A 27724-nucleotide genomic window follows, 5' to 3' on the forward strand; every position below is an offset into this window, starting at 1 on the left:
AAATAATTTTTAATCTGCATTCTGAAACATGCCATCTTTCCTATATAAGGATTATACCTTGTCATCCAGATACTTCAAATGGTTTCAGTATTGCTGTTTTAACCAAAATTTGCCTGTTGTCTGTGGTATCTTATTCCTATGACTTTGGAAAAACATTATAGTTATTCTGCAGTAAAGAATTTAGGGCATTTAAATGTTGAAAACAAATCTGTAAATGAATCTGTGTTTCATTGCAATCTAAGCACTAGATTTGCAATCAAAATGGAATGCTTTCTTTTCCTCACAGATATTTGGAGCGCCTTCGTTTGATGATAAAATCTTAGAAGTTGTTGCTGTATTTGGCAGCATGCAGATGGCGGTGTCCAGAGTCATCAAACTGCAGCACCACAGGATAGCTCAGGTTTGTTCCTTACTTGCAAGCATGCAGGATGTTTGGTGTTTGGCATCAGTTGGGGATTCTGGCAAGTAGTGGGACTCTCGATGACCACCACCCTATACATTAATAAAGCACTGACATTGTTTTGCTTTTAGTGGGTAACAAATTGTCTTCAATGATGAATGAAGTATAGGAGAGCTTAATTCCTGAGAGTTCTGGAGAGAAGCCACAGCTCCTCGTAATCAACAGATTACAGGTGGCCTGTCAGTCTCGCCAGTATTTATTGCCCTGTAAAATAACATGTTTGTTCTTTTCCAGTGCCGGTCAGTAAAGATCACCATACTTGGTGATGAAGGGGTTCCAGTGCAAGTCGATGGAGAGGCATGGATCCAGCCCCCGGGAGTTATTAAGATCATCCATAAAAACAGAGCTCAGATGCTAACACGAGACAGAGTATGTTGCAGAAAGCACTACCATTGCTAACACTGGTTGCTGTAATAATTTGTTTCAGTTATAGCATGAACAAAACAGTACTTATAAAAATGTTTTATTACTATTTATATAATTCATACAATTACTTACAGTGATATAATTTCTATAATGAGCTGGGTAGAGAATTATTATTTTATATAAGTGGCAAAGTTTTGTGTTTTATTAGTGCTAATCCTATATTCATATTAATATATAGTAAGTATGGTCAACATTTTATCTCTTCCTCCCTCCCTCCCTTCTACTGCTTCTTTCTTTTTCTCTAGGTATGTTATAACAGTCACATACTGGAAATTTTAGCACAGTTGCATAAATAGCAAAGTTCTATAGTGTCCATTTTCCAGAACAGCTTTCTGTAGATTTCTTTCTCTGTCCTACCAATCCTACCTCTCTCCTATGAGCCAGTCTCAGAAGAGACACAAGTACAACCTAGTCACAAAGCCACTGGAGACTTCATGCTTGTCTAGGACTATTGTGTGAAAGGTACAACTGCCCCTCAGTTCTCCATCCACTAGCTGGATCCTGAATTTAGAGTGGAGTTCAGGTGGAATTTGAACTCTATTTTAGTAAATTTTGGTTTTTCTCCACCATTTTTAACATTTGAATTCTGTATCAGTTTTGAATTTCAATCTTGCTATTCACACAAAATGTGCTTGCATTAGAGAATCACAAAATTCTAGAATTATTTAGGTTGGAAAATACCTCTTGAGATCATTGAGTCCAAACATTATTACAGTCTTTGTGTTCTTATGGTTTGGAAGACACATTTTGAAGATTATGGGGAGGCAGAGAACAAGTTTTCAGAAGTTACTTACTCTCTATACTAAATTTAAAAACTTTAGGTGTAAAATTATTATTTAATCAGGTAGTGTTATTTATATAAAATTAAATCAAGTACCTGTTTATTTGTTAAGTTGATTTTAACTAAAATAATATATATTTTAAATTTATGTAAAATGTAAAATTAAAATTTTTAATGAAAAAGAATACTCTCAAGGACTGTCAATTGAATGTATAACTCATTTTGATTAGGCCTTTGAAAACACCCTGAAGTCTTGGGAGGACAAACAGAAGTATGATTCCTGCAAACCTGTCATTCGATCTCCCTTGTATCCTCAGCAAGCTGTTGAGTTGGCTACAGAAGAAGAAGTTGCACAGATCCAGTTGTGTTCACAAGCTGCAGAAGAACTTATTACCAGGTACAGTAAAATTAATAAATTGGATTGGCAACCTAGACACTTAGACTGAATTATCAATGAAAATCCATACAGAGACTTAGAAGTGTACATTTTCTCTGGTTTTTGATTAAAGTTTTGTTGCTGCTATATCAGTTGTTTTTTTCTAATTTAAAATTTTTATTTTATTTTTAAGGCTTAACTTTTTTGTGTGCTTTTTCTATGTATTTTTTAAACTTTATTTATGTGGTTTTGTGTTTTGTTTTTCTTTTTCTTGTAAAAACTAACTTTCTGAAGTAGCAACTGAAATGGAAAATGGAAAGCTTCTTTGCAAAAATTTAGGCTTCTCTTTTTATGACAAAGCAAAAATATAATTGGGAATTATTGGAAAAAGCCCTTCAGAAGTCAACTCTAGAAATCAGCAGGATGGACACCGCAGTCATTCACATAGGCTGAGATAAATAAAAACTTTTTTCTAAAAGCAGAACTATAAAGCTGCCATTCATTTTATCATAACAACTAATTATCTTTAGCATCAAAATCCGCAATAATATAAGAAAGGAAGGGCTACATACTCTATACTGCAGTCATAGACAAATAATTTAGTTTATCAATTACCCAAAGTGAAGTTTAGCCAAGACATCTTAAAAACTTCACCATTTTAGAGATGGTCTGGAGGTTGTACTTACAGTTGAACCTCCCATAAGCTTAAATGACTGAAGCCAATTTTCATTCACATCTGAAGGATATGTCTTGTGAAATAGGTGTAAGGGGTTTTAAGATAATTTCAAGTAAGTTATTGCAATGTGCTAGGATTTTCCTCTAGAGTTTTACTTGAATTAATAGGACCAACATTTTTTTGTCCATTTTTTTATAGCATTAGTGTTCTAAGACAAATAGATATATCTCAGTATTTTGTAGCATCATAAATAATCCATGTGATGGACATAATTTCTATGAGGTGCTGTATTGCTTGAAGCAATCCTTGCCTTACAATTTTTGTTATAAAGGACTATTATTTTCTAAGTCTTTTGTGAAACATGTTCTTGTGTATTTTCTCATCTGATTAAGTTGTGTACACAAAAATCATTCTTTAAAGAAATTAAAAAACATTTTTTTTCCTTTTTAAATATTTTTGTAGGATCTGTGAAGCAGCAAAAGTACATGGTCTCTTGGAGCAGGAGCTTGCTCATGCTGTTAATGCATGTTCACATGCATTAAATAAAGCCAACCCAAGGTTTCCTGAGGTAAAGAAGAACAGAGTTTTATATAAACAAGCTATAACATCTGGATGCATAAATTTGTGGCATGGGGACTGTTCCCTGTCCCCATTTGAAAACAAGTTGGATGAGAAGGCAGAAGATGCAGTTTCTGCATTCTCCAGTGTCCTCCCTACCTGGTACTGTGCAGGCATATCCTCAGAGAAGGTGGAGGCATGCCAGAGGCTGAACCAGATCTGTTAGGCCATACAAACTAACAGATCAACCATAAAGGTCATTTTCTGTGGATGCTTTCACAGAAATTTTCATGCTTAATTGCTATCCAAGTGCTGTACAGAGAAGGCAAAGGGACTGAGGGGAAATAAGTTTTCTGGTTTCTCTCTTCACAGTAGATAATCTGGGTGTTTTCTGGGATTGGACACAGAACTGATTAATTAGTTAAAGGCTGTCCATATCTGACGTAAATTGACACAGGGTAAATATGTTAGTTGACCTTTGCTTCTCGAAGTATGGTTGGTAGCTTGCTTCTGCTGAGGATAAGGTGAAAAATTGAAGTCAATAGTCATTGTTAAATTAAATTCACAACTTTTCTGCTGGTCTTTGTAATACATGGATTGATATGGTGGCTGATCATCTGATGATCTTCAGGACTGTATTAATGTCATACTGAATGAAATTGAGGGAAAGACAGCAAATAGATACTAGTTTTTGCTTTCTGTTCTCAGTGCTGAACAGGTTGTCAGTTTAGAGCTAAACTGATGTATTTCTCCTAAGAGAAGGCACTTAAGATCTGTGCTGTAAGGTGGAAGTACTTATTCTCAGTCTGACTTGCTTCACTTCAAAGAATGTTTATGCTTCTTATTCCCCAGAATCTTACCAGGAACACTGCCATGGAGATAGCTGTCAATGTGAAGGCCTTACACAACGAAACAGAATCTCTGCTAGTAGGAAGAGTTCCTTTGGTAAGTCACAAAGCACATGGTTTTATTCCTTCATTCAGATCATCTGTGATTTGTTCTTTGCTGACTTTTGTAAATTGGTGCCAAAGTGAGGGCACACTGCAAGAAGCTCTGCAAGGTTGATAGGAGAAGATTATACTGCATTTGTGGTTGGATCAGAATGAGTTTTGAAATCTTCTCTAAGGCTGGCATCTACCTTGTGTCACCTCAGATAGCTAAATCATTGCTTTGACTCTTCTTGTTAAGTCAGTGGAGAGAAATAGGTATCCTTGGGAGGCTGATTCACACTCAGCTGTCTTGGAGGCCTATGTTAGAAAAAAATTATTTGTCTTCTGGAGATACAGCATTTAAGAGAACTTCTGGAGAACTATTATGTGACCATTTTCAGAGTTTAAGGGAAGCCAGGGGTGAGAGATGTTTAGACTCATGCAATCAACTTCTACAGACCTAATCTGGACAAGTAAATATCACTCTTGTTTTAATATCTGTCAGGAGTTATTTTGTAATCTTTAACTGGCAAGTATTCAGTAAATCCCTAATGGTATTTGAAGACTTTGCATCTTCTTTGGCAAGTGTTTGTGCCTAAAATTATTAAGATTTCTCAACAATTGTATCTGGATGTATAGTTAGAAAATTTCTCTATTGACATTGTGAAGAGAAGAAAGATGTCAGGTTTTCTATGCTGATCCAGTTTTACATTAAGAAGATACTCAGTAGGAGCAGTAACATTTTCTGTAGATTCAAAAGCAGATTAATTACTAGCTTTTTTATATAAGTGTTGTAATTATAAATGGATATTAATAGGAATATTTTAATTTAGCTGAGTTAGGATATAATACTTACTGTAGGTTCACATACCATACACACAAGTGATAAATATGTTTTAGAGTAACCAAAAGTAAATATAGTCTAAAGGCTAATAATTGTTTAAGTTATAGAAGTAGTCAAAGATCAGGTTCACATGTTTTATTTTACAGTGTTTTCAAAAGGAATTTAATTAGATATTTCTGTCCAAGAAGAGGGAAAAAACACCTGCTGGTTTTTTTTTTTTTTAATTGCTATTGCTAATCTCATATATTTCAGATTTAGCAGGGAATTAAAATAGAGATTAAAAAAAATAAAATTGTTTTACAAAAGTAATTACAACAAAACATTTAAGTTCGTGATGCCATACTAGAACTGGTGAAATTTATCGAGACAGTTTGGAAATAATGTTATTATGGAAACATTCCCATTGAAACATTACTTTTTATGCAGCAGGTTTTGATCTCATTGTGTTGTTGAACTGGGCCTTTGTTTCAGGCTCCAAAGATTAATTTGATTCATTTTTCTGTTTCTGAATTTTTACATGTTGTACTCCTACTTCTCATCATGGTTGTGCAAATGTCTTCATGATGCTACATCAGGCCCTTTTTTTAGTAAAAAGGCTGTTTGGAAGGTACCAAGACAATATTCCAGAGGTGTCCATTGTGCTCATTTGACATCGTGCTTGCTTAGACGAGTATTTCACAGTCACAGTAACAAGGCACCTTGGTTAACCTTATTGCCATGTATTTTATAAATGCTGAAGTTGCCTGTATGTTGGTCCCTCATTCTATGAAAATAGAGAGAGATGTGTAAGATGTTGCCTGAAGTGTAAGATGTTGCTTGATGCATTAGCATTCCCATCATAAACTGTTCTTCTAAGGATCTTTCTTCTCTGGCAATGACAGACATTCTTTCATATCTTCCTCGAATTTTTTGGCATCTTCACTTCTCCCACATCCCTCTTTCCTGTGGTTAAATCTCTTGAGAGCAGTAAACTCATGTCTTTGGTGCTTATACTATTTGGTTAAATCCCCCGCCAGCAACTAAACTAGGACACTTGGTAAGCTGCTTCTTTGGCTGCCATTTACTGGCTATTGAGTTTTGCTCTTACAGCTTCTGAGGTAGAGAAAAAAACTGTAAATAAACATAAAACAAGTCTGTGGTTCCTTCCACCTCCTGCAAGAACTATGATTAACAAATTCATACAACAGTAGGAGCATTAAATCACAACAAATGGTAAAATACAATTTTTAGAGAAATTATAATAACATAGGATCACAGAATGATTTGAGGTGGATGTGACCTTAAAGATCTTCCAGTTCCAACTCCCTTGCCAGGAGTGGGGACATCTTTTATGAGACCAGGCTGTTCAAGATAGGACAATGAACCTGATTTGTGGAATCCCTCAGATGCTTATGGCTGGAATACAGTTTGGAAAAAATTAAAAATACTATATTTTGTCTAGATATTTTCCAATGACACTGTGTCTATTCTTTAATTTTAAAAAGCATTTCCAGTCTGGAGCTGAGCACAGTTTTCAAATGCATTAAGGAAAAAGTATGACAGACTGTTTCATTTCAACAGCATAAAATTATCTAAACTCACTGAAATAAAATATTGTCATATAAAAAAATTAAATACAGATGGAAATAAAAAATCCTTTATTTTTATTTCTTCATTCATAGTGTGAATTTTTATCTGGAAATAAGATTTTCCAAGATATTGTAAGAGGCGAATTTGCCCTGAATTGCTGATTCTTTACATACCAGAATTATTATTTTAGATTTATTTCAAGAGCACCAATCATCTCTCATACTAAATGTAGTATGAGGGTGGTCTCACACATCTCTCAAGGAAAGTCTAACTTCGGAAGATTATTTGTCTTCACCATTTGTTGGCACTCACCATGAAGTAGCCATCTGTCTGTATGTAGTTACAAGATATTTAGACTTAAATGTTAAATCTCATGAAATTAAAAGTCCTATTTTAAAACTAAAACTATTTCTTCTGGCCTGTTTATAAACAGCAGTTAGAAGCTCCCCATGAAGAACTGTTGTCTGATGCTTTGCACAGTGTGGAAATAGAGTTGAGAAAACTTGCTGAGATTCCTTGGCTTTATTATGTTTTTCAACCAAATGATGATGAGGTAAGTTTGAGTAATACATTCTGATTTTAACTGAACTTAATTAATTAATTTTTTTTGATAGGGAAAAGTAAATTACAGTTTTCATGATCCCTTGTGACACTTTCAGTAGTGATGCTGGATCATTTCTGTCTGCTGTGAACAACATTCTAAGCTTAGTGCTTTTTTTGGTCCTTTATTCCCTTTTGTGAATGTAAAGATTTTGATTGATAAATAAATAAATGAAAGATATATTTTTAATTTTTATTTAATAATTCAAACACATCTAGGGTTATATTCTAACATTATTCTTTACAGAAGTAAATTTAGGTCTTACTTTTTGAGATTAATGATGAATTACCATCATAAGCTATAATTTAACTGTTGTTTTCTCTTGATTAAATGTAACCAAGCCTCTTTTCTCATGCAGGATCCCCCTCTGGATTATGCTAAAAGAAACAATAGAAGTACAGTGTTTCGTATAGTGCCAAAGTTTAAAAAAGAAAAAATTCAGAAGCATAAGACCAGCCCTCAGCCTGGTATGTGTTTTGAAATTGCAAGAAAAGTAGTAGCACTTGCAGTAAATGTGATTTTATGCGATTTTTTTGGTAACATCAGTGAGAGGTGACATGACTTACCTAAGACTGAAATCAAAGTGTAAAGCACCAGAGCTAACTGGCATCTTCATTAGGATATTTCTTCCAGTGCATTTAGAAAGTATTCAGTAGGACCCCAATACTCCCAAGTGAACCAAAGAACTACTGTGAGAAGACTTTAAAAGTTTTATCATGCAACAGGATCTGTGTCTTTGCTGGTGGTTACATTTGATTTGTTCATAGCCATACAAGCCATGGGTAAACACATTGTTTCCCTGTGACATTCCAGTTCAGGTTTTTCAGGTTAGTTTTAGGTGTGAAATAACTTATATCATACTGGTTTTATTAACCAGTTATTCTTAAATTTTGGGTGGGTTATAGTAAGTAAGACAAAGAAGTAAGTAAAACAGATCAAACAAAAAATCATGATAGTCAATACTGATTTTTTAATTAGAAATTGAACAAACTCCACCCTCCTCTCTTCCCATTTTATTTGTGAGCTTACTTCCTTAAGATTATGTCCAGGACGTAATCAGTAATTAGATGGTTGTAAAACTGTTTCTATGTCTTTATTCTTTAAATGAACAGTTGATCACAAAATGTTTCAGTTGTTGATCAGATCTAAGTTTCAGATCAGACATCAGATTTCTCTTCATTATAAAGCGAAGTGATCAGCACTGAGTGAAGTTGCAAAATTATAGCAATAAGTATCATAACTATTTCTTTAATATATGTGGTCTTAATGGGACTAATGTGGGCAACTAACCTTAGAGAACAATGTTTTACAGAGAGCTTCTTAGTGGCCTGTGTAACACAGTAGCTTAAGGAGTATTTTTTGTCTTAATTAAGAATACTAGAATCTGTTAATTAAAACTGGACTTGCTTGCTGCCATTGCTATATTTGAGGTACAGTTGCTATTTTAATTTTACATGTTAATTAGTTTTTGAAGGCTTCTCCTCTCCCTGGATGACTACTAATAAATTAATGGCATAAAGCAGAACAACATTAGACTTTGCATCACTGATCCTAGAGCTGGTTTAATGTGAATTTGTTGGGACCTGAGGTTTTAAAGGCTTTACTGAAGAAACTGGAGTAAAGCTGAAAGCATGGCTGCAAAGCAAAGAACCCCAACTTTGTTTAGATACTTTCTTGTGTTAACTGCTAACTTGTAACCTGCATGTAAAAAGGAAATTGTCAGTTTTTGTGGAAAAGACACCTCTAACCTTTCCCTTTGCTAGCACGGCAATTCTACTCTGTTTTCCACTCTCTTTGGCCTAACCTTTGCTTGTGATGCATTTGAGCATGTAGAAATTAAGGGGGTTTTGCTCTTAACTTTGGTAGTTCAAAAATGGGGCACAGATGAAGTTGCTGCTTGGCTGGATCTGCTCAATTTGGGAGAGTACAAAGAAATCTTCATCAGCCATGACATCCGAGGCTCTGAGCTTTTACATCTGGAAAGGCGAGATCTTAAGGTATTTCCTTTGTGCTACTTTTCTGCTATTGACCATTTTCTTTGACAAAACAACAACCAACTTTTCTTCTTTCCCTGCACTTGTCATTGCTTGTAGCTTGGCTTACACTGTGCAAATATGCAATAAACTAATATGCGCTGTCCTTGGGCCTCACGTTCTGAAATACTGACTTGAACTCACAACCAAGAATATCTGTGTTATCCAAAATTTCTTTCCCCCCCCCAGCTTTATGTAGAATGATATGATGCAGTAGATGCAGTTTATGTCAGAAGGCATAGGAGAAGCACATTTAATATCTTACTGCCATCTGTGTAAAATAATGTTTTCTTCGAGAGTTCACTTTTTCCATTAAACATGATCAGTATGGATCAGTTGATGGTGGTTATAATTATTTTGAATCTATCTACTGCAGGGGCTGATCTGCTCCACATGATTTATTGTGTATATATTTGATGTAGTGGATGTGAGAGATAAGTAGCTTAGTAAATTGCAGTATTTGGCTTACACGGCATTGGTGTTTGTGTGTCAAAATAGGTTTTCTCATCAGTGACCGTCCTCTGATTTTGGCTGTGTAGATTTTTTAAAAAGAGTATTTTATTTCAATTGCTAAATTGTAAAACCTTTTTCCTCTGAGGTCAGATAGATAAATTTTGCAGGGAGGAATGTTATCCAGCAGTTTGAGGCTGTTATTTGAGCTTTCTGGTCCTTTTCAAGAATGACTTAAGTGCATCCATTATATGTAATAGTGGCTATATCTTTGGGGATTCATTAAATGACTTTTTCCAGGAACTCAGTAGTAATGAGTTCTTGGTAATGGGTCTTGCAACTGCTTTTAGCATGTAAGAGAGGAAATAGGATATTGTATAAATTGCAAACATTTACATTTAGAGTGCAAGTCATGGTTCTAGCCACAGTGCAGTAGTCTCCAGGTAGAGACAATATTTTCATACAAATGTGTTATTTTATGTGAAGTTTTTTATATAGTGTGAAATCCTGATGTTATAAGGTAGTGCTTCCATTGTGTGACTGTTGCAATAGAAAGCAGCTGCTGAAAATAGCTGTTTGAGATAATCTGTTTGGCTGTTGTGTATTGTTTTTGCTATTAGATTGCCTAATCTTCTTTTCATGGAAGTTAAATTCCTTTCTTTCAGGATAGTTTCTGACAAGGGAGGGACAGTTTCAGGACAGTCCCCCCCTGCAAAACTTTAGAAATAGAAGACTGTCCAACAATCCACCACAGTGTTCCAGTGATGGATGTTGCAAGTCCCTGTTTTAAATGAGTGCTGAACAAACTTAAAATTCAACTGAGAAACTCAGCATCATACAAATGTATAGGCTTGCTAAAATGTTAAGAAAATTTTAAAATTCCAACTTGTTGGAATAAAGTATGGTGGGTAAGATCTGTAAACTGGACATGGCTTCTGACCATGCCTTATTTCTCATAATTTGACTCCATGCCCAGTGGGCTGGCACTTAAACCAAGTAAATATCTGCAGCAGGGTAGTTGTCAACCTGTTATCCCTGTTGCTAAGGCTCATCTTGGCTCAGTGTAGATAAAATCCCATCACAAAGGTCTGTGCCATGAAATACCTAAAGGGTTGTCTTATGGGGCCTGCAGAGAACCTCTATGCAGTGCTGCCTGGAGGTGTGCAGGACGAGTTGCTCTACAAGAGCGGCCAAGGGCATGCCCTGAGCTAACCAAAATCTCGCTCCACAATCGCCCCATGTGCTCGTTAGCAGACGCTGAAAGCTTCCAAATCAATGCTGTTCATAAGCTAGGCCAGGCTTTTGGCCAGGCATGGCTTGCACTGAACTTAAATAGCAGAGTTTAGTGCTCATCCTGCTGATGATGGGGCAGGGTCTCTGCACTGAGCCAATTAAGGATGGCTCTGGCAGCCTGCAGTTTTCTCCAGTGACCTAAATTGGTGTCAAAATGTGTCATGTGGTACTTGGGAAATGAAGAACACATCACAAGCTACCCTGTGAATCTTTCCTCCCTTTGCCTATGGAGGTGTGCAGATGAGCCTTCAGCACTCTTGCAAGCTATAATCTGTCTGCAGCCTCTCCTCCACTGGAAGGCCTGTGCTTCCTGACAAGCTAAATGAGATCACCATTGGTTGATGAGCTCCTAAGTCATGTGCAATACATTTATCTCTGTTACTTTTCATGTCTGCAGCAGGAAAAATTGCTACCTGTTTTAATTGAATCCTCTGAGCTCACCTTTCTTTTTGTGGTCGAAAGTAGAGACAAAAAGCAGTATAGAGAAGGATTTGATGAAACACTCTTCCTTCCGCTGGACCAGATTGATAGACTGACAGAAGAATTGGGCACTTCTAATTGTATTTCTGCTTGTGGATCCCATTCTCAGGGAGCTGTGTGTGGCAACTGGCAAATGAAGAACCAGAATACCTCTTTCCACCCAGTCCTTGCAGTAATGATCTTTCTCTGGCCTCTTATGCCTGATTTCATGTAGGGAGATGTTAGAAATTTTACATTTGTATAATTTTCTTTTGCTTGATGAATGGCTGGGCAGTAAATTGTGTCTTTTTCTGCAGAAACTGTAGAAAGAAGGCTTAGTTGTGACTTTTTTTTTTTTTAACTTAATTTTACAAGCAAACTTATTGAAAATTAGACTGATTTTTCTGAAATAAATATTGGCATTCTTAGCATTGATAACCATGTTCCTATGCAGACAGCTTAGCCATAATCAGAACTGCAACACATTTGGTAGGACAAGGGGATGATGTCTCCTTAAAGCTCCATAGAAATGTTGGTTTCCTTGGAGAAAGGCTTTCCATGCCACAGACCATAGTGCTAGTCAGACTAAAATCTGTGACAAGGACTGTGACACTTCATCCTTGTGTTTTGCAGTAGCATGTTTTGAAAAAGTTGTTTTATGGAAAAAGTTTTGTAAGATTTGTTAGATTTCAGACATGCTAAATGTTTTTTACACTGGGGATGCAAGTAGGATAGATTTCACATTTGGAAGATGTTATTATTAAGGAGTTCTTGTATAAATTGTTTGCTAGTGGTGCTACATTTGGCCAAAAAATGTCCAGGAGATGGTACAGTGGTTGGGGAGAGGAGGAAGAGAGGTGATACTGTAGTTCTAAGGCCATATCTGGGAAAAAAATAAAAGCTATTTTTGTTCTTCAGACTCTGGCTAGAGTTTCTTTCTCAAAACTGTATTTTAGTCAAATTGAATTTTTGTTAACTAGATACCAATTAGATATTAACAGATTATGTATGTCTCATGCACAAATATGTAGAGATATTTGAGGGTCTTGTTCTTTGAATGATGCATGATATGCTGATATAGCAGATTTTTTTAGTCTGACATGAGAGAATTTCAGCAGGCTTTTCTGCATAAGGAGTAAACTGAGAATACCAAATAGCATCTAGTGTTATGGCTGTATAAATTCTAGTTTCCACCAACTCAAAACCTATTATAAAAGCATAAAAATTCTTAGTTTTTGGTTGGGGTTTTTTTTCCCCTTGGAAGTGTAGCAGAAAAAGGGCCCCCAAAATTTTTCATGAGGCTCTTGAGACTTGCTGTTCTGATATGCATTACAGCAACTTCAGCTGGAACAGAAATAAACCCAGAATCTGTTGCCTCTGAATCAAAGGTATTGTGAAATGCTTTAAAAGGCTTGTGGGAAAAGTAGCTGAGTTTTTTTGGAATTTCATAATATGTTTATTTCTTATGATTTTGAACTCTGGCAGCATCTCACTATATTGCTTATCCAACAGAAGTTCTACACATGAAATATATTTATTTTTGAAGAATTTGTAAGTTCTTAACCTTTAAATTGTGTGGTTTGTTGTGGTTTGGAAAGTATCCTTATGGGTTTTCCCTTATGTAGAATTTCTTCCACATAGCAAGTAGGCAATTTCATTAGTTTCACTAGTCATGTGTGGTTTTTTTAATTCACTTGAGAATTAAGTTTAACATAAAAAGGACAATATTACAGAAATGTAAAATTATAAATATTACTGTCATTTTAGGATTACATTAGCTCTCATAACTTAAAAATTAGTACTACATTTGTTTATAAGTGAGATGACTGTTAGTGAAAATAAAATATAAATTTATGTGATATGGAAAATCAGGAGGGTTTTTTTTCAGGTAGTTTATGAACAGCACTTGCTTTAGGAAATTTTAAGAACAAATGTTGAACTCCTTAATGCTGACACCTTTGTGCCAAAGTCCTGTAAAGGATGACTATCTATTTATAGTGCCAATAGTTTTCAACTGAAGAAACAACCAAATATCTTTTCTCTCTAACATAACCAGAATTCAGTCTTGACTCTCTGAAAATTAAACCATCTCTTTAATCTTGGCTATGCTACCTTTATAATAAAATAATGAATTCATGTCCATTTTACCACCCCTTTCTTCCGAAATGAAGTGCATGCTACCATTTTAAAGTAATATAGAATATAGATTGTTCTGAGGTCTCTGTGGCTGTAGAAATGTAGATACAGTCTTTGTGTAGAGTATGTACAGAATAATAGATATTTTCCACTCTATATGAGAAATATTTTTTCAAGCTGCCTAATTATACTCCTTTTTAATGTCTTTGTAATGGAAAAATCTTCCTATTAAAATGAAATTATTTCTGTTTCAGAAAAATAGTGAAACTTTTCTATTTTTTTTAGCTATTTAACCAAAACCTATTTATATAAGGTTTATTCTACAAATAACTAGTGTTTGCTGATTGCTCAACACCACTAAGACATGATTTTTAAAGACTTTTTCATAAGAAAAGCAGATTTCCACCAGACTGAGCTGAAAATTCATTAGTGTGGTGAGAGATCATTAGCACAGCTGGGCATCTCATTCTGTTTCTCTAATCATTGGACCAGCCAAAATTGAAAAAGGATGCTGCTAAAGCTATTACTAATACTGGAAGAAGTTTGCTACAAAAAATGCTTGTCTGTTGTTGCGTACAGAGATGGTTCTAGAAACCAATAATAGAAACATTTCAGCTGATGTGAATGATTTAGTGGCTACAAAGAGATTTACTCTTGTGCTTTTCATATTTCCTTTGGGATATGACCATCATGTTTCTGAGAATTTTTCTTCCATCTCTCTAATCAGGAACATACATGCTAGGAGATGTAACCTTTTTGGAATGAAAAGCAAAGCTTACTCTTTCTATTGCTCTCTAAAGGGAAGTTGTCCTACATGCCTGTAGCCATTACATCCACTTTCCCTTGAGAAACTGGGGATATATGTGTTTGTTGATTAAAGCAGACATTATAGGGCCTCAGATCAAGTGACATTGCTGGACAGAAGTTTCAATCCATCACATTCTACCAAGCATTTTATTGCTGTATTAGAGAGGAGGGGGAGATTGTTCTCTTTATTTTGCCAGAAATTGTGAAAGGTGTTTGTATTTATAAGTCAAATCAAAGATGGTTTTGACATACATTGAAGTGCCCTGGGTTGTCACTATTGCAGGTAAGTAATTTTTTGTCTGCCAGACAGAGAGGGATTCATTGTGTGATCTAAGCAGTCAGCTTGTTAAGTGACTGTTGCTAACACTCCTGGTTAGTGTTGATTACAGTGAGCACATTTCTAGACATCTGCTGCATGGATAGGTATGGATAGGTCATAATCACTGGGGTTTCTTTTTCCCATTTTTAAAGTAAACTTCCTTCTTTTTCTTCTCTTTTTTTCTTTTTCTATTTTTAATTTTTATGTAGGACCTGGGGATAACGAAAGTGGGTCATATGAAGCGAATTCTCCAGGGAATTAAAGAGCTCAGCAAGAACACCCCTTTGTCTGAAGTGTAATTATGCTGGTGCTTTTCTTAAAGAGAGAAGAGAAAGTTGCTGGAGAAGCAAAGCTGTTGCAGGCACTTGGCTGTCCTTGTAGTTTATGGAAGAATAAGCACTGGTGTTTGTACAGGCTAGCATCTCTGCATTCTTGTGTGGTGAAGAACTTGCAGCAAGAGTACAAAAGGATTTGTGCCAAAACGAAAAGGAAAAGGTGGTATGTTCTGCGAAGATGTTTTCTTGGTGTGCAAATTGGCCAGATTCAGATAAGCAAATTGATTGGTTGATGGTGAACTGCACTGACTGGAAAATATAGTCAAGGAATGATTGCTTTGCTTACATGCAGCTCAGTATGCCTCTCTTTATGCTGCAGCAAGATGCCACTGTACAGCATGAGGTAACCTGGTTTTCCTTCTGAGGCGTAGCTGTGTAAAACCTCCTGTGTGGGAGACCAGAATGTTTGGAAGGTTCAACAGGTGAGCCTGGCAGTGCCGCAGGTATCCAGCACTCGCTGGCCATGCAGAAGAGGGGAGAGATACCTCGTGATACCATGAATGCAAACTATAATGCATGGTGTGCCTGCCTGAATTGTCTGTTGTTCTGTTGCATGACACATCTGATACTTTAAACACTTGAACAACTTTTTTATTGGTTTGAATGAGATTTAATTTATTGCTACTTGAGTGTCTTTTTTTTTTTTTTTCCTCCAGTTTCAGGCACTTTTCTATTCTTCAGTGTTGTGTTATGCCTCAAATGTGTTCTATGGCAAAGGGTGTGTGGGTGTGGAAACTTAGCGTTTGTGCCATATTTAGCAGATTATATATGGTTGAAACACTGTACAGTTAGATTTTTAGATATATCATGTACAGAAGGCTTATCAGGTAACTAACTTATGAGACTTTTTGAAAGACCGGTACCTCACAAAAACATCAATTGGCTTCCTGCATGGAAAATGATAAAGAATTTTCTCATGGTGCATTTTAATGTAGTTATTCAGTTATCTTAAACATTTGTAGCATATTTGAACTTGTAGGCACTAATGGTTTTATTTATTCTATTGTTCAAAAGCAAGTTTAAATATTAATGAAATTTTCTTAAAGGAAAATTTAATTTTATTTATCATACAGAAGAAGATATTTAAAATGTAGCAGCTGATTTGGTTTTTGTGGGGTAAACTTTTACTTGTTGCTAATTAACTACTAATTTAAAAATGCATCTGTGTGCATTTCTTTAAAAAGGTATCAATTTTTTTCTTGACAGCACTCCACCATCAGTAGACCATAAAAATTTAAAAAACCCAGACTATAAGGTTTTAGGCTATGCATGCTATGATGAATCACATGCAAGACAGTAATCCATGAGTGTAAACAGGTTAAAAAAATTAAAACCATCTTTGTTTATAAATTTCTCTAGACCAGAGTTTGTAAGGTTATTTACATTTTACTTAAATGAAACAGGTTCATAATTTAATTTCCTGGTTAACTTTTCACGAAAGTATTACTCTAGTTGGAAAATAGATTTCAGATATCTACCAAAAAAAAAATCCTACCTAAACGTTTGAGATAAGAAGACTTTGCACCACCTGCCAGAAAACTTGCACAGAATTGCTTTCTCCTTGCTGTTCCTAGCAATATGTCATTGCAGCACAAGGAACGCTTGACTTTCACTTAATCAAGTAGCTTTGATGTTTCTTGCATTTTAAAGAGTATCTTAACATCTATTTGTGTTTTCCTCATGAATAGCAGAGTAAGGTTTCATTTGTTTCAGTTTGTTTTTTATCAAAACTTATTTTCTTGTATAAAGGGGCCAATGTCAAGTACTGCATCCTGGTTTTGCCCTCCATTTCCCATGCATATGACAGGAGTTGTTCCATGGCAAATAGATGGGACTCATCCCTTGGAAAGGAAAATCTATTATCCTCATTGTTTTATTGGAGAAAAAAAGTCAGAATAATCAAAACAGACTTAATTCTTTTCTTATTGTAGTTTTTTGTGTTGTTGCTGCTGTAGGTTCAACAGGCACCACTCTGGGAGTTCTGTGGACATAATGATTATTCTGGTAAACAAACAAAAGTAAAGGGCTATTTTCTATTAGGTTTTGCATAAAAAACAAACCAAATTGCATTTGCCAAATGATACGACTTTCAGGCTGTTGTATGAAAAGCATATAAAAAATGAAAAGTTAGGCAGACAGTGGAAAGTTTGTTGGTTTTGGTTTTATTCTAATGTACTTGACATTCACCCCTTTAATGACATTCAGGAGACATCTGCCAAGTCTTTGTAAGCTTTATTTCTTTTTCTCTTTGGTTCTCCATAAGCTACACTGTATTTTAATATGTGGCAGCATTTTAGCATATTGATTTTGCAGTAGACAACACAGCTAATCTTCTGGTCTATTCAAGGACATAACACATAGCAGAACTTTCTTTGCTTTTCTGATTGTAAGATAAAATCTCTTTACAACTTTCAGCCTTGCTGTATGTAATGCATTAAGGTGGGCTATGGAACCAAATCTCTTCAAGTCACTGTAGAGATCTACGCTGAGTCTATTAAGAAATGGAAGCTGCTTTTGGGCAGGGAAAATGGGCAAATTTGTTTGTAACACAACTTTCTTATGGCACTCCTCAAATTACCTCAGTATAGGACAACTGATCAATGTTCATTTTTCTAAACGATCACCAAAGAATTCAACTTTGATTGTCCTAAACAGATTTTTTAAACGTGTGAGTAGGAAAAAGCAAAACTGTGTAATTTGTGCTGTATTTATTAGATGCCCAAGAGAGCAAATTTTATGTAACTCTATGCCTTAGACTAGTGTTGGCTATGAAGTGCAAATGCTTCTGAGAACGAGGCTCAAAATATTTTGTAGGGGTTCTCTGTGGAGGTTGTGGATTGTAACTGTGTTTAAGTGATGTGGCTTTTTTGAAGACCTGAACACAGTGCTGCTCTCTTGTGATTTTTTCTAAGTATTGAGGTTTTTTCCTTACTGCTGTAAAAGTCCCAGCTCCTAGAACTAAGTACATAAATAACTACATTTTTTAACAAACTGTATTCTCCCTAACTTAATCCTGCAGTAAAAAGTGCTTCAAAGCATACATCCCGATATTTTAACAAAACCAAGGTTAACACATCCCTAAAAGCAGTTAGCTTTTTAGAAAATAAGAGCCTGTGTACCCTGATTTCAGCATGCTAGATTTATCAAGACAATCCCTATACAAAGTTTACTGGATTAAATTTTCCCCCCCAGTCAAATACACATGATTTCTGTGGTCAGTGTACACTAAAGACTGAAGGGGGTGCAGAGTAATCTGCATTTTTTTCTAGTCGCTTGTATTTGTATAGATGAAAAGCTCTACACCTCAGAGAGAGGAACACAAGAACTGCATGTTTTAAAGTGGCATCAGGTTGCTAAATGAAAGTTGTTGTTTTGTAATTTTCAAATAGAATTTTCTCAGTTCACTGTATTTGATTGCTGTAGCAATCTCTGATTTAGGTCATGCAAGTTTTGTCTTTATAAAACCTCATGAAATCAAGCCAACTCGTGGTTTTAGGTGTTGGGGATGTTTTGCAATACTTCAAAGAAAAGCAGGTTCAAAAATTATTTTTTTTATAAGATGGCAAGGAAAAATTTTTTTGATACATTTTTATGTCTCTCCCCTTAATCACTATTCTTTTCTCCTGAATGTCTCTTTCTTTCAAAGAAAAATGCTTTGAACTTGGAAGAACGGTAAAGTGTAAAGCATATGATCAAAAACCCTCTCAGACTATTTAATTCCAATATTTCTTGAAACTGGAATTAACATTCTTGGTCCTGTAAATAATAAATAGAAATCATCTTGATCTCTCTATCCCTGTCCAAAGTAATTAATACTGCAATGCTGCATCGCTGTAATTCAAAGAAGAGATGCTGATTTTTTTCTTCATAAATGTCCATTTTATATTTTCCTATGCTTTTTTTGTAGAGAAACAGATAACCTGCCAGTTTTACTTTTTAATTGAACTTGCTCATCCTATTAATGAAAATTTTATAAAGCCTTGATAATGAACATTACTTCAAGGGCAAAATTATCAGTGTTTTTCAGTGCATGTGGTCTCCATTTCAGGAAGACTGGCAGGAGACCTTTTTCACATGTAATGGAAAAATAATATATAAAGAAAATATGACAGGGTATTCCATAGTCCTACTTTAAAAACAGTTGTAGTAATGTACATGAAGACAAAACCCCCCATGGTGATTCCATTTTGCTTGATACTTCCTGTTAATGATTGCATTAGTAGTGTTTATAGCTGTTTCTGCAGTGCTCTCTCTGTGCCCCTAAATATTAAGTTCTTGCCTATGAGTTCAAAAGGTCTGGTAATTAATAATTAGCAGTGCAAAAAGTCTTTGTGAAAGGTAAAGTTGCAAGGAATGTATCTCATTGAGGATAACTGAGCCAGAGCAATTTGTTTAGCTTACAACCAGGAAATCATCTTGTCACCTGTATGAGTAAGTGAGAGCCACAAAAAAGAAAATTAAAGAAGTAATTTTAAATTTATTTTTTTCACCCCAATAACTTAAGTACCTCTCAACTGCAGCATCCTGTATACATTTATAACACAGACTGTCCTGTATTTTTGATTCTGTTTTCATGTATTTGTATGTTTTGTGGTATGATTTTCATATCATCAGGTGTGATGCTGCTTATTCTAACTGCGAGGATTTAATGTTTGCAAGAACTGTACATGACTGTATTGCTGTCTTAAGGAACAAGTTTTTGATTACTTGAGGAAGCTAAGGAGTTTGGACAAGACTTAAAATATCTCTGCTTTCTCTTCAGAGATGAATGGTAGCATCAGCAGGATTGATAATTACCAAATGATGCTTTATCAATATAAAATCTTTACTGGTTGTATAAATTCCTGTATTTATATCTAGAGTATAGTTAGAATGGATCTTTTTTACAAAAAGAAAAAACTTTTTCTAGTTGTTTTCTACTACTGTTGCATTAGTAGAATTTGCATTTCATAGCTCTGTTAAGTGTTAGCTTATGTACTTGAAATGTTTGTTTCTGCCATACAGAAGACCAGTGTGTTTCTCAGAAATTGTAATCCATTTGGAAGCCATCTAGAGAGGACTATTTCTGTACCCAGCTGGAGCTAATACTAAAATTTAAAGCAACTTCTGTAGGCTTAATAGTGATCACTGTCAATACTTTAACTAAAAAAAATTTGAAAAGTTTGTAGGTTTTTTCAGTGTATAGAAGTAATCTTCAAACATCATCCCTTTGTCATATGTAAATTAAAAAATATTAGCATTGCTAACACTTCTGCAAAGAAGCAAAATGCTGATGAATATGTACCCAAGAGTATTCCTGGACAAATTTTAATCAATTTAGCTATAGTGGTTAAAGACCTATCACCTTTGGAACAATCAACAGAAAATTCATATATGCACATGGTAGAACTACAAACATCTGTTTTAAATAATTAAAGACTTGTTTCCCAGTTGACAAAAACTTGATGAGCTCTCTGATGGGATTTTGAGTTCATATAACCTATTGCTTGCATTAGTGGGGCCGAAGAAGCTGGTGCTTCATTTATATTTAACACCAGTCATGCCTTTATTAATGTTTTTACCTTGCTTCCCAGCTTCTGTGTCTGGATGAGTTCCCAGCTTCTGGCAAGATGAGACCCTTGCATGTCTGTCTATGGTTTTTGTTCAGAAGAGCTGGACAGGCAGGCCAGGAAAAAGTTGTAGGGCGCTTGAGGAGAGAAATATATACCCAGGCTTCAGGCTCCAAAGCCTAGCATAGCCATGATGGACTAAAATCTTTTAAGTTATATTTTTGTAGTCCCTTCTGGAAGCTCTTATCTAACAATTAACGTGAGCTACCAGAATACCCTTGGCAAGAGAAGTGTTTTGGCGAACTCTACTAGCTCTGTAAGACATTGAAAATACTGAACATTATGGTAGCTATTAGTAGGACAATATCCAAATGGCCAATTAATATTTTATTCTGTGGAGCAAATATTTTGGAAAAATATAGTTTGTAGTATTATTCAAAGACTAGTGTTAGGATTGAAAAGCTACTGAATATAAATGCAATGTGGTACTAAATTTTAAGTCGTTTGCAACTATCTTTTTCCAAATTCATTGGAAACAATTTTAGGGAGCTATGTTTGATCCAGGTATAGCTGACAAGAGTGTATAAACTGGAAGGTGGGAACAGGAAGAAATGAGCTAAAAATAAAATTGGATGGTTTGTTTTCATTATGGAAACTGTGTGTAAAGCCAAAATGAAAATCTCCATAGTGCCCCAAATCCCTTCTATGACTTTTTAAAGGGAATTAGCATTTTAAGTCCCAAATTTTTTAAACTAAAGCATTAATTGGATAAAAACCAGTTTAATTAATAACCTGACAGTGCCAGTAACAGGGAAAGAGTTAGAGATATAACTGTGTTTTCCTCCTGGTGTTAGTGTAAGTAAGCTCTGTTTGGGACTAATTCTCTTTGCAGTCACGGTCAATTATTTTGTGAACAGGGAGAGTGAGGAAAGCCATTCAAAGCTGCTTGGTCTTGCTTTTCAAGGATGGGGAGAGCACGTGTGCTGAACAGTAGGGCCTGGAGGCTTTTAATGAGAATTTCAAGGATACAAGATTTTCTAGTTGGATAGTTTAGGAAGGTTTACAAGGAGCACACAGGCATGCATATTGTCACTGTGAAGGTTCCTAGTAGCACTGTCCTCTCACAAGATGCCACATCTATACATTGAAACAGGCATTTGGACTGTATGTCTAGCCACATTCCAGAGGATTTTATACAGGCATCTGTCATTTGTGGTGTCTGTACTTTCTGTCTTGGTTTTATGTCTCCTTAAATTGGGTACCTTGAAAAATGTCTTTGTCCATATTCAACAAAAATAACCATTTTTCCCATTCAAGGAGCATAGCTTGTGAACCTGTCCTGAAATAATTTGTTTCATTAGCCACCTTTTTACATCATATCCTTTGAATCTTAAAAGAGCTGAAACTCTTCTAGGCATTTCCCTAGAGCTGCCAGTTACCTTAAAAATGTAATATGCTTGTATGTCGACAGGATCATCAAAGGGCAAGGTGATATTCACAGTGGCAGATGAGACATGCAATAAATAGATGGGATTTGTACATAAGGAGTACAAGCTGTTGAGATGCTCCTGAAAGGTGAAGAGGGCCTGATTTCTGCACCTTTCCCCTGGCCCTTCTTTGTTGCTGTCATCACACAAAAATAATTTAACGTCATACAATATTAGCAGCTTCTTGTCTTAATTCATGGTGATGGCAAACCTATCAATCACTAATGAACTAATGAAACTTCTCACTGTCACATCTGTCTGTCTAGAGCAGGTATCTTCAAATGTTGAGCACTATGGAATTGCATTAATGTATTTTTAATGTACGTTCTGGCATTTAAGAAAGGTAAATTTCATCTAAAGGTATTTCAAAAGTTCTGAGAGGATCCCAGCCAAGCATGGGTGATTTCTGTCATTAGCCAGCCTTGTAACTTACACTGGTATTCCAGTCAAGTACAGCTGTTAGTTAATTCTGTAGTGACATCCACTTACCTCCATGAATGGATGCATGAAGTATGCATGGAAGCGTTGCAGAAATGGGACACTGTCTCGTTCTCTGCATAACTCATATATTTGTGTCTAAATGGCAGTTTGTAGCAAAGAGCTGAAACATGTGATTTCCACTCAGTCCAAACCTATATTCAATTGAAAATTAAAACATCTAACATGCTTTGTTGGATAAAAACATCTAACAGGTTAGATGAAAACATCTAATATCTACTGGCACATATTCAGAAGTTTCTGCCCTTTGTTTCCCCTTTTTCCTGTTTATTCCACAAGAAAGTCCATCATCTTTGCAATCATATAAATCTTTTGGGACTTAGGCATATGCTATGCTTTTAATAGTACTTTAGGCCCCTTGGAGATTGTTCTTGTCTTTCATTTATAGCATTTACATGTAAGCATACAGATGATTTTCTTGGAGAGATATTGTTCCTCACATAAAAGCAATCCTCAAATTGACCATGGGTAAGCTTTTATGTGCCATACCTATGAATGTCATTCTCTTGACAGTATTTGTGTGGATGTGTGTAGATATGTAGCACCTAGTTCATAATGTTTATGTGAGAGCACACCTGTACATAGAGATGTATATACATGCCCTGGTTTTGCCCAATATAACAATGCCAACTTGTGTGTTGAGCCAAAAAAACTTAAAACTATACAGTGCTTGAGATGCTGCATTGTTTTTATTATAGTATTTTTTTATATCAGATAACTTGCAGGATGTTTACAGATGCTTATTAATATTTAACTTATACAATGGGGTGGCAGGATGTTTATGATTGTTGTCAGCTAAAGAATTGTATATGATTCTGGGTGAAATGTTGGCTTTTTTGAAATCCTTGGCAAAGCTCCCATTGATCTCACTGGGGCCAAGATTAAACTCTTCTGAATCTATTGTTTACGGGCTATTTTCCTACTGTGATAATTTTTTTAATGAGTGAAATGTATTTATTTTTTCCCAATGTGAAATATGCAGTTTCTATTTGGATTTTTCTATGGAACCTGCAAACTACAACACAGGTGGGAATATATGCCTCAGAGACTGTACAGAATTTTTCATTGATCTGGTCCTTGAATATGTCTAAGAAAATACCTTCTAAAATAACTTTTGTAAGATTTAATACAGAATCCTCTTAAAAGAGATCACCTTTCATGCCTCTCTCATCTCACAAAGAGGGAATGCAATGTGGCAGGTGAATGTGAAGAATTATTCCATGATAAAAAGTAGTTCTGTCTGTTTTCTATACTTACTGATCTCGTGCAGCTCACCTGTCTTTGCAGATCTGGTATAAGACACTTGAAGTACCTTATCCAGAAGTACCTTATTGGGGAAAAAAAAAAAAAGTTACATAGTAAGTATGTGGGTTTAAGCTTCTCGTCAAGACATGGAGCTATCTTCAGAGCCAGTGTGTTGAATGACTTTATATTCCATGGATCAGTTAAAATGATGAAAATGTTAAATGGTAAGGCAAGTCAGACAGCTGCTTGACATTAGAGAAATCACTTGTCTAAAAGCAGAAGGAACAGTTCTTTAATAGCACAAGGAGGAAATATACCATAATGCAGCGCTTCCTAAATCCCTTTCCAGGGTATCTTTTAATTATGCATGCTCAAAGTGTATTCTTCCTGTAAAAAAACCATATGGCTGTGAAACAGCTAGATAGATGCATCCTAATTTCTTCATCTAAGGCTAAAATACCATTTTTAAACAAGAGCTGTCATGCACTTTGAAATACATATGTTGGGAACAGGTAAGTTTATATTTATCATAGATAAGTCATCCCAGGGGTAGTCGGACTTGTAAAATGATGTAGTATGTCAAGGTTATCAAAAGCTGAAGAAATAACAAAGCAGACACCTTCCTTCACAAGGCTCTTTCTGAAGACATCTGTGCAAATGCCCACCACTTCCAGGAATCTTTTCCTATAATTTTGTTTAAGAAAGGATCATATTCAGATTCCTATCCTTCCCTTTGCTAATAAGGCAGGAAGTATGCACCTTGGTTGAAATTTCTAGGAGTTTGTTGGCTGTAGAAACAGACCTCAAAGAATAGACATTTGAGGCAATCACTAGGTTTGCAAAGGATACACAGGGCTCTGTCTGGGCTCGTTAGTCTGCTAATGTGGCTCTGACCACAGATTGGTGGGAGAAAAAGCTCCTTGGTGCTTCACATGGTGGCAAGGCTCTGTGGTTGTCAGTGGGGGCAGACAGGTGCCAAGCAAGCAGACTCCTTTCCTTTTGCGTATTGGTTGGCTTTCTGCAATTCTAATCAGGACTGGAGTTCAGGACACACCTTTATTTGTCTGCAAGGCCATGTGATATCTGAGGAAATGAGGAGGAAGTGGCTGAAGGTCTGGATTCTGCCTTTGGTTTCTTGCCAGTGGAGCTGGTGTAAGACTGGGGGCAGTGTAGTTAACCTCTGAGTACCTCACTTTCTCCACCCAAGGGAATAGGGATGCTCACCACCTCTGTACAGCCCCCTCAAGTCCTGTCGGAGAGCAGTGTTATATAAACAGCTGAGTTTTACCCACACTATTATATGTAGTAAAAATAAATTACTTCTGTCTATAACACTGCAAGAATTGCTTTTCCTAGTTCCAGTTCTCTTTGATGACCTACTATGTCCTGGGCAGTCAGTTTTAAGGCTTAGCAATTGCTCTAATGCTTAGAATTACACACATAGCAGGCTCTGTTTGCTGCAGAAAAGAATAAAACTTTAAACTGCCTGACAAAACTTGCCAATGAAGTATATCTAACAGGGCAGGGGTGTAACTTTTGGCTTTATTTACTTGTAATAATGGTAAGGAACAGTGAATTTTGTTTGTTTACATACTGTTTACAATGGCACAGTTTTATTTTTAATATATAAAAACAATTGAGGTATTTATTGCATATACTATTTTAAAGATGTTTTATGTGTTTTCACCTTTGGAATATATTGTTACATTTCCTTGTACAGATAATTTGGGTGGCTTTGTTAATATAGTTAGTAATTTTTATGACTACTAAGTGACCAGTTTTCCGTGCCTTTTTATTGTTGGATGCATGATTACATATTTATTATTGTATGGAAGTCACTGAGATGTGTATTTTTGTATTCTGCTGGAAGCAATGGTTGATTTTATTGTACATGATAAGAGATGCCTTCCATAACAGGCACTCGTATGAGATCTTCCTTCTCAAATAAACAGAATGCATTCAATGTATATGAGTCCCTGAATTTATTTTGTGTCTAGAAATCAGTGGAAATGTTTGAACATCATGACACTTAATTTTAGATGTTGTCCATTCAAAATGTGGGCTGTTACCAATGTCATCAAATCTAAACCAGAATTCTCCATTGAAATCAATGCAATGGCAACTCCTTGGCACAATCTAAGGCTTTGGAATTTAAAAGAAAACTCAAAACTACATAAAATTTGGATGAATGACTATCAAGTGTCATTTCTACTCAGTCTGCCAAGGACTGCCTGAAAATTGTTTTAAATTAGGGGCTTTGAATACAGCTTTTATACATCCTCCACATGGCTATGTGCAAACTCTGATGTTAAGTCCCTGTGCATGTAGGTGTTTATATTTGCAGGGATCTTCTGCTGGATCTTGCTGCCACACAGCGTATTAAGTGTAAAAACAGATTTGCATTTGCATCCATGGTAACAACAGCCATTAAAACAGAACATTCAGTAGCACACATTTTTCCACGGGTAAGCGGCAGTAAAGCAAAAACAGTAAAGCCCATACTCAGCAGTATGGGCTGTGCCTTGCTGGCACCAGCCCTAATAAACAGCCACGGGGGTTGATTCGAGAGGGCCATTCTGCAGGCAAGCACCAGCTGCTGTGTTGTAGGTCAGTGAGCTACTAAGCTGGTACCTAGCACAAGATATGAAAGTAACCACATCAATGGCATATACAGAAGGAAAATTATAGTGTGTAGAAACCTAAGCCAGCTCACGAAGACTGTAATCTTGTGATTGATGAAGTTGTCTTGTGGTTGGGATCCCATTGTCCTGAATGATCATACGCTGGAGAGGCAATTTTGTGGATAACCCAGAAAGCTTACAGGTCAGTCCTGGGGGGTTCAGTGCACCATGAATTCCAGGTGCTTACAGTTCTCTTAGGATTGAAGCCTGTACTTTAATTTTAGGTTTGTTTTGGTAGGATTCAATTTCTTTAACCAAACTGAAATGGTTAGTTTCAATAATCAAAGCTGTGGTATAAATGAGAGACTGAAGTAGGAGAAATAACTCATGGGGTAAAGTAGGGAACACCACAAAGGATGGCACTCTGCAGTACATGAGGAGACAAGGTGTTATTGTGTTTGGACACTGGGAACTCCCCAGAATTTCTTCTAGAAATTAGACTGCACAGTATGGTAGGCTTCCCACAGTTCATCTTGACGAAAAATTAGTTTTCTGTGAATAAGAAGTCAAAGAATGTGGAAAAAAAGTCATTGGATTATGAGCCTTAACGTTGAAGATGCACTGAGGGAAGTTTTTAATAATTTTGAGAGAAGTTTGGTAAATAAATGAACAGTTCATACCACATGTGAATACTTGTGGCATATAATCACTCCGTTCATCTCAGTGGCACCAAATATCTGATGATGAAGTCTGAAACTGCTAACCTTTAACTTCTATCACTAAATTAATGAAAATCTGAAAAAAAAAAATTAAAAAAAAAAAGAAGGTTGTAGACAGGCAAGCATTGAAATTGGAAGTGCTGAAGCAAGTCTAACAGAATTATTACTCAGAATTGTCAGATAGGGCTGCATGGATGACTTGTCTAAAACAAAATATAGTAGCAAATTATTTAAAGAGGTTTAGTGGGGATGGCATGATTAACTACAAGGGCAAAAATGAAACTGGTGCAGTATTAACATTTCATGTTAATATTAAAATATTGGAACAGTGAGCATAGTAAAAAGTGAGAAACAAAAATTACTTCTTAAATTAGGCCATTCAAGCCACTAAAAGTTTGTGTTTTGGTTAAAATCTGCCCATTCTGGAGGCAGATATAGGAATATGACATTAGCCTGAATTGGTCATATATTTAACTAGGAGTTTGGCCCATTTCCTTTGGAGTCATTCCAGATTTTTTCCTAATTACATGAATGCAGTTCTGATCATATTTGT

The 27724-nt window shown here is 35.8% G+C and overlaps 1 protein-coding gene across 5 annotated transcripts in view; it reads left to right on the plus strand.

Moving 5' to 3' along the window:
* DGKH (diacylglycerol kinase eta) overlaps window positions 1-25798 on the plus strand; it is a 153816-nt gene extending 128018 nt beyond the window's left edge. For 4 of the 5 annotated variants that reach the window (XM_030272026.4, XM_030272050.4, XM_030272046.4 and 1 more), the window contains 9 exons: window positions 287-400; window positions 695-829; window positions 1898-2064; window positions 3182-3287; window positions 4130-4222; window positions 7053-7172; window positions 7579-7687; window positions 9087-9217; window positions 14927-25798. In XM_030272026.4, coding sequence (XP_030127886.4) covers window positions 287-400; window positions 695-829; window positions 1898-2064; window positions 3182-3287; window positions 4130-4222; window positions 7053-7172; window positions 7579-7687; window positions 9087-9217; window positions 14927-15016 — 1065 coding nt within the window. In that variant the 3' untranslated portion in view covers window positions 15017-25798. The remainder of the gene's footprint in view (window positions 1-286; window positions 401-694; window positions 830-1897; window positions 2065-3181; window positions 3288-4129; window positions 4223-7052; window positions 7173-7578; window positions 7688-9086; window positions 9218-14926) is intronic. The other variant, XM_030272033.4, reaches the window with a different exon arrangement.
* Window positions 25799-27724: the final 1926 nt, after the last annotated feature.

Source organism: Taeniopygia guttata, chromosome 1, assembly GCF_048771995.1.
Source record: "Taeniopygia guttata chromosome 1, bTaeGut7.mat, whole genome shotgun sequence".
NCBI classification, from domain to species: Eukaryota; Metazoa; Chordata; class Aves; order Passeriformes; family Estrildidae; genus Taeniopygia; species Taeniopygia guttata.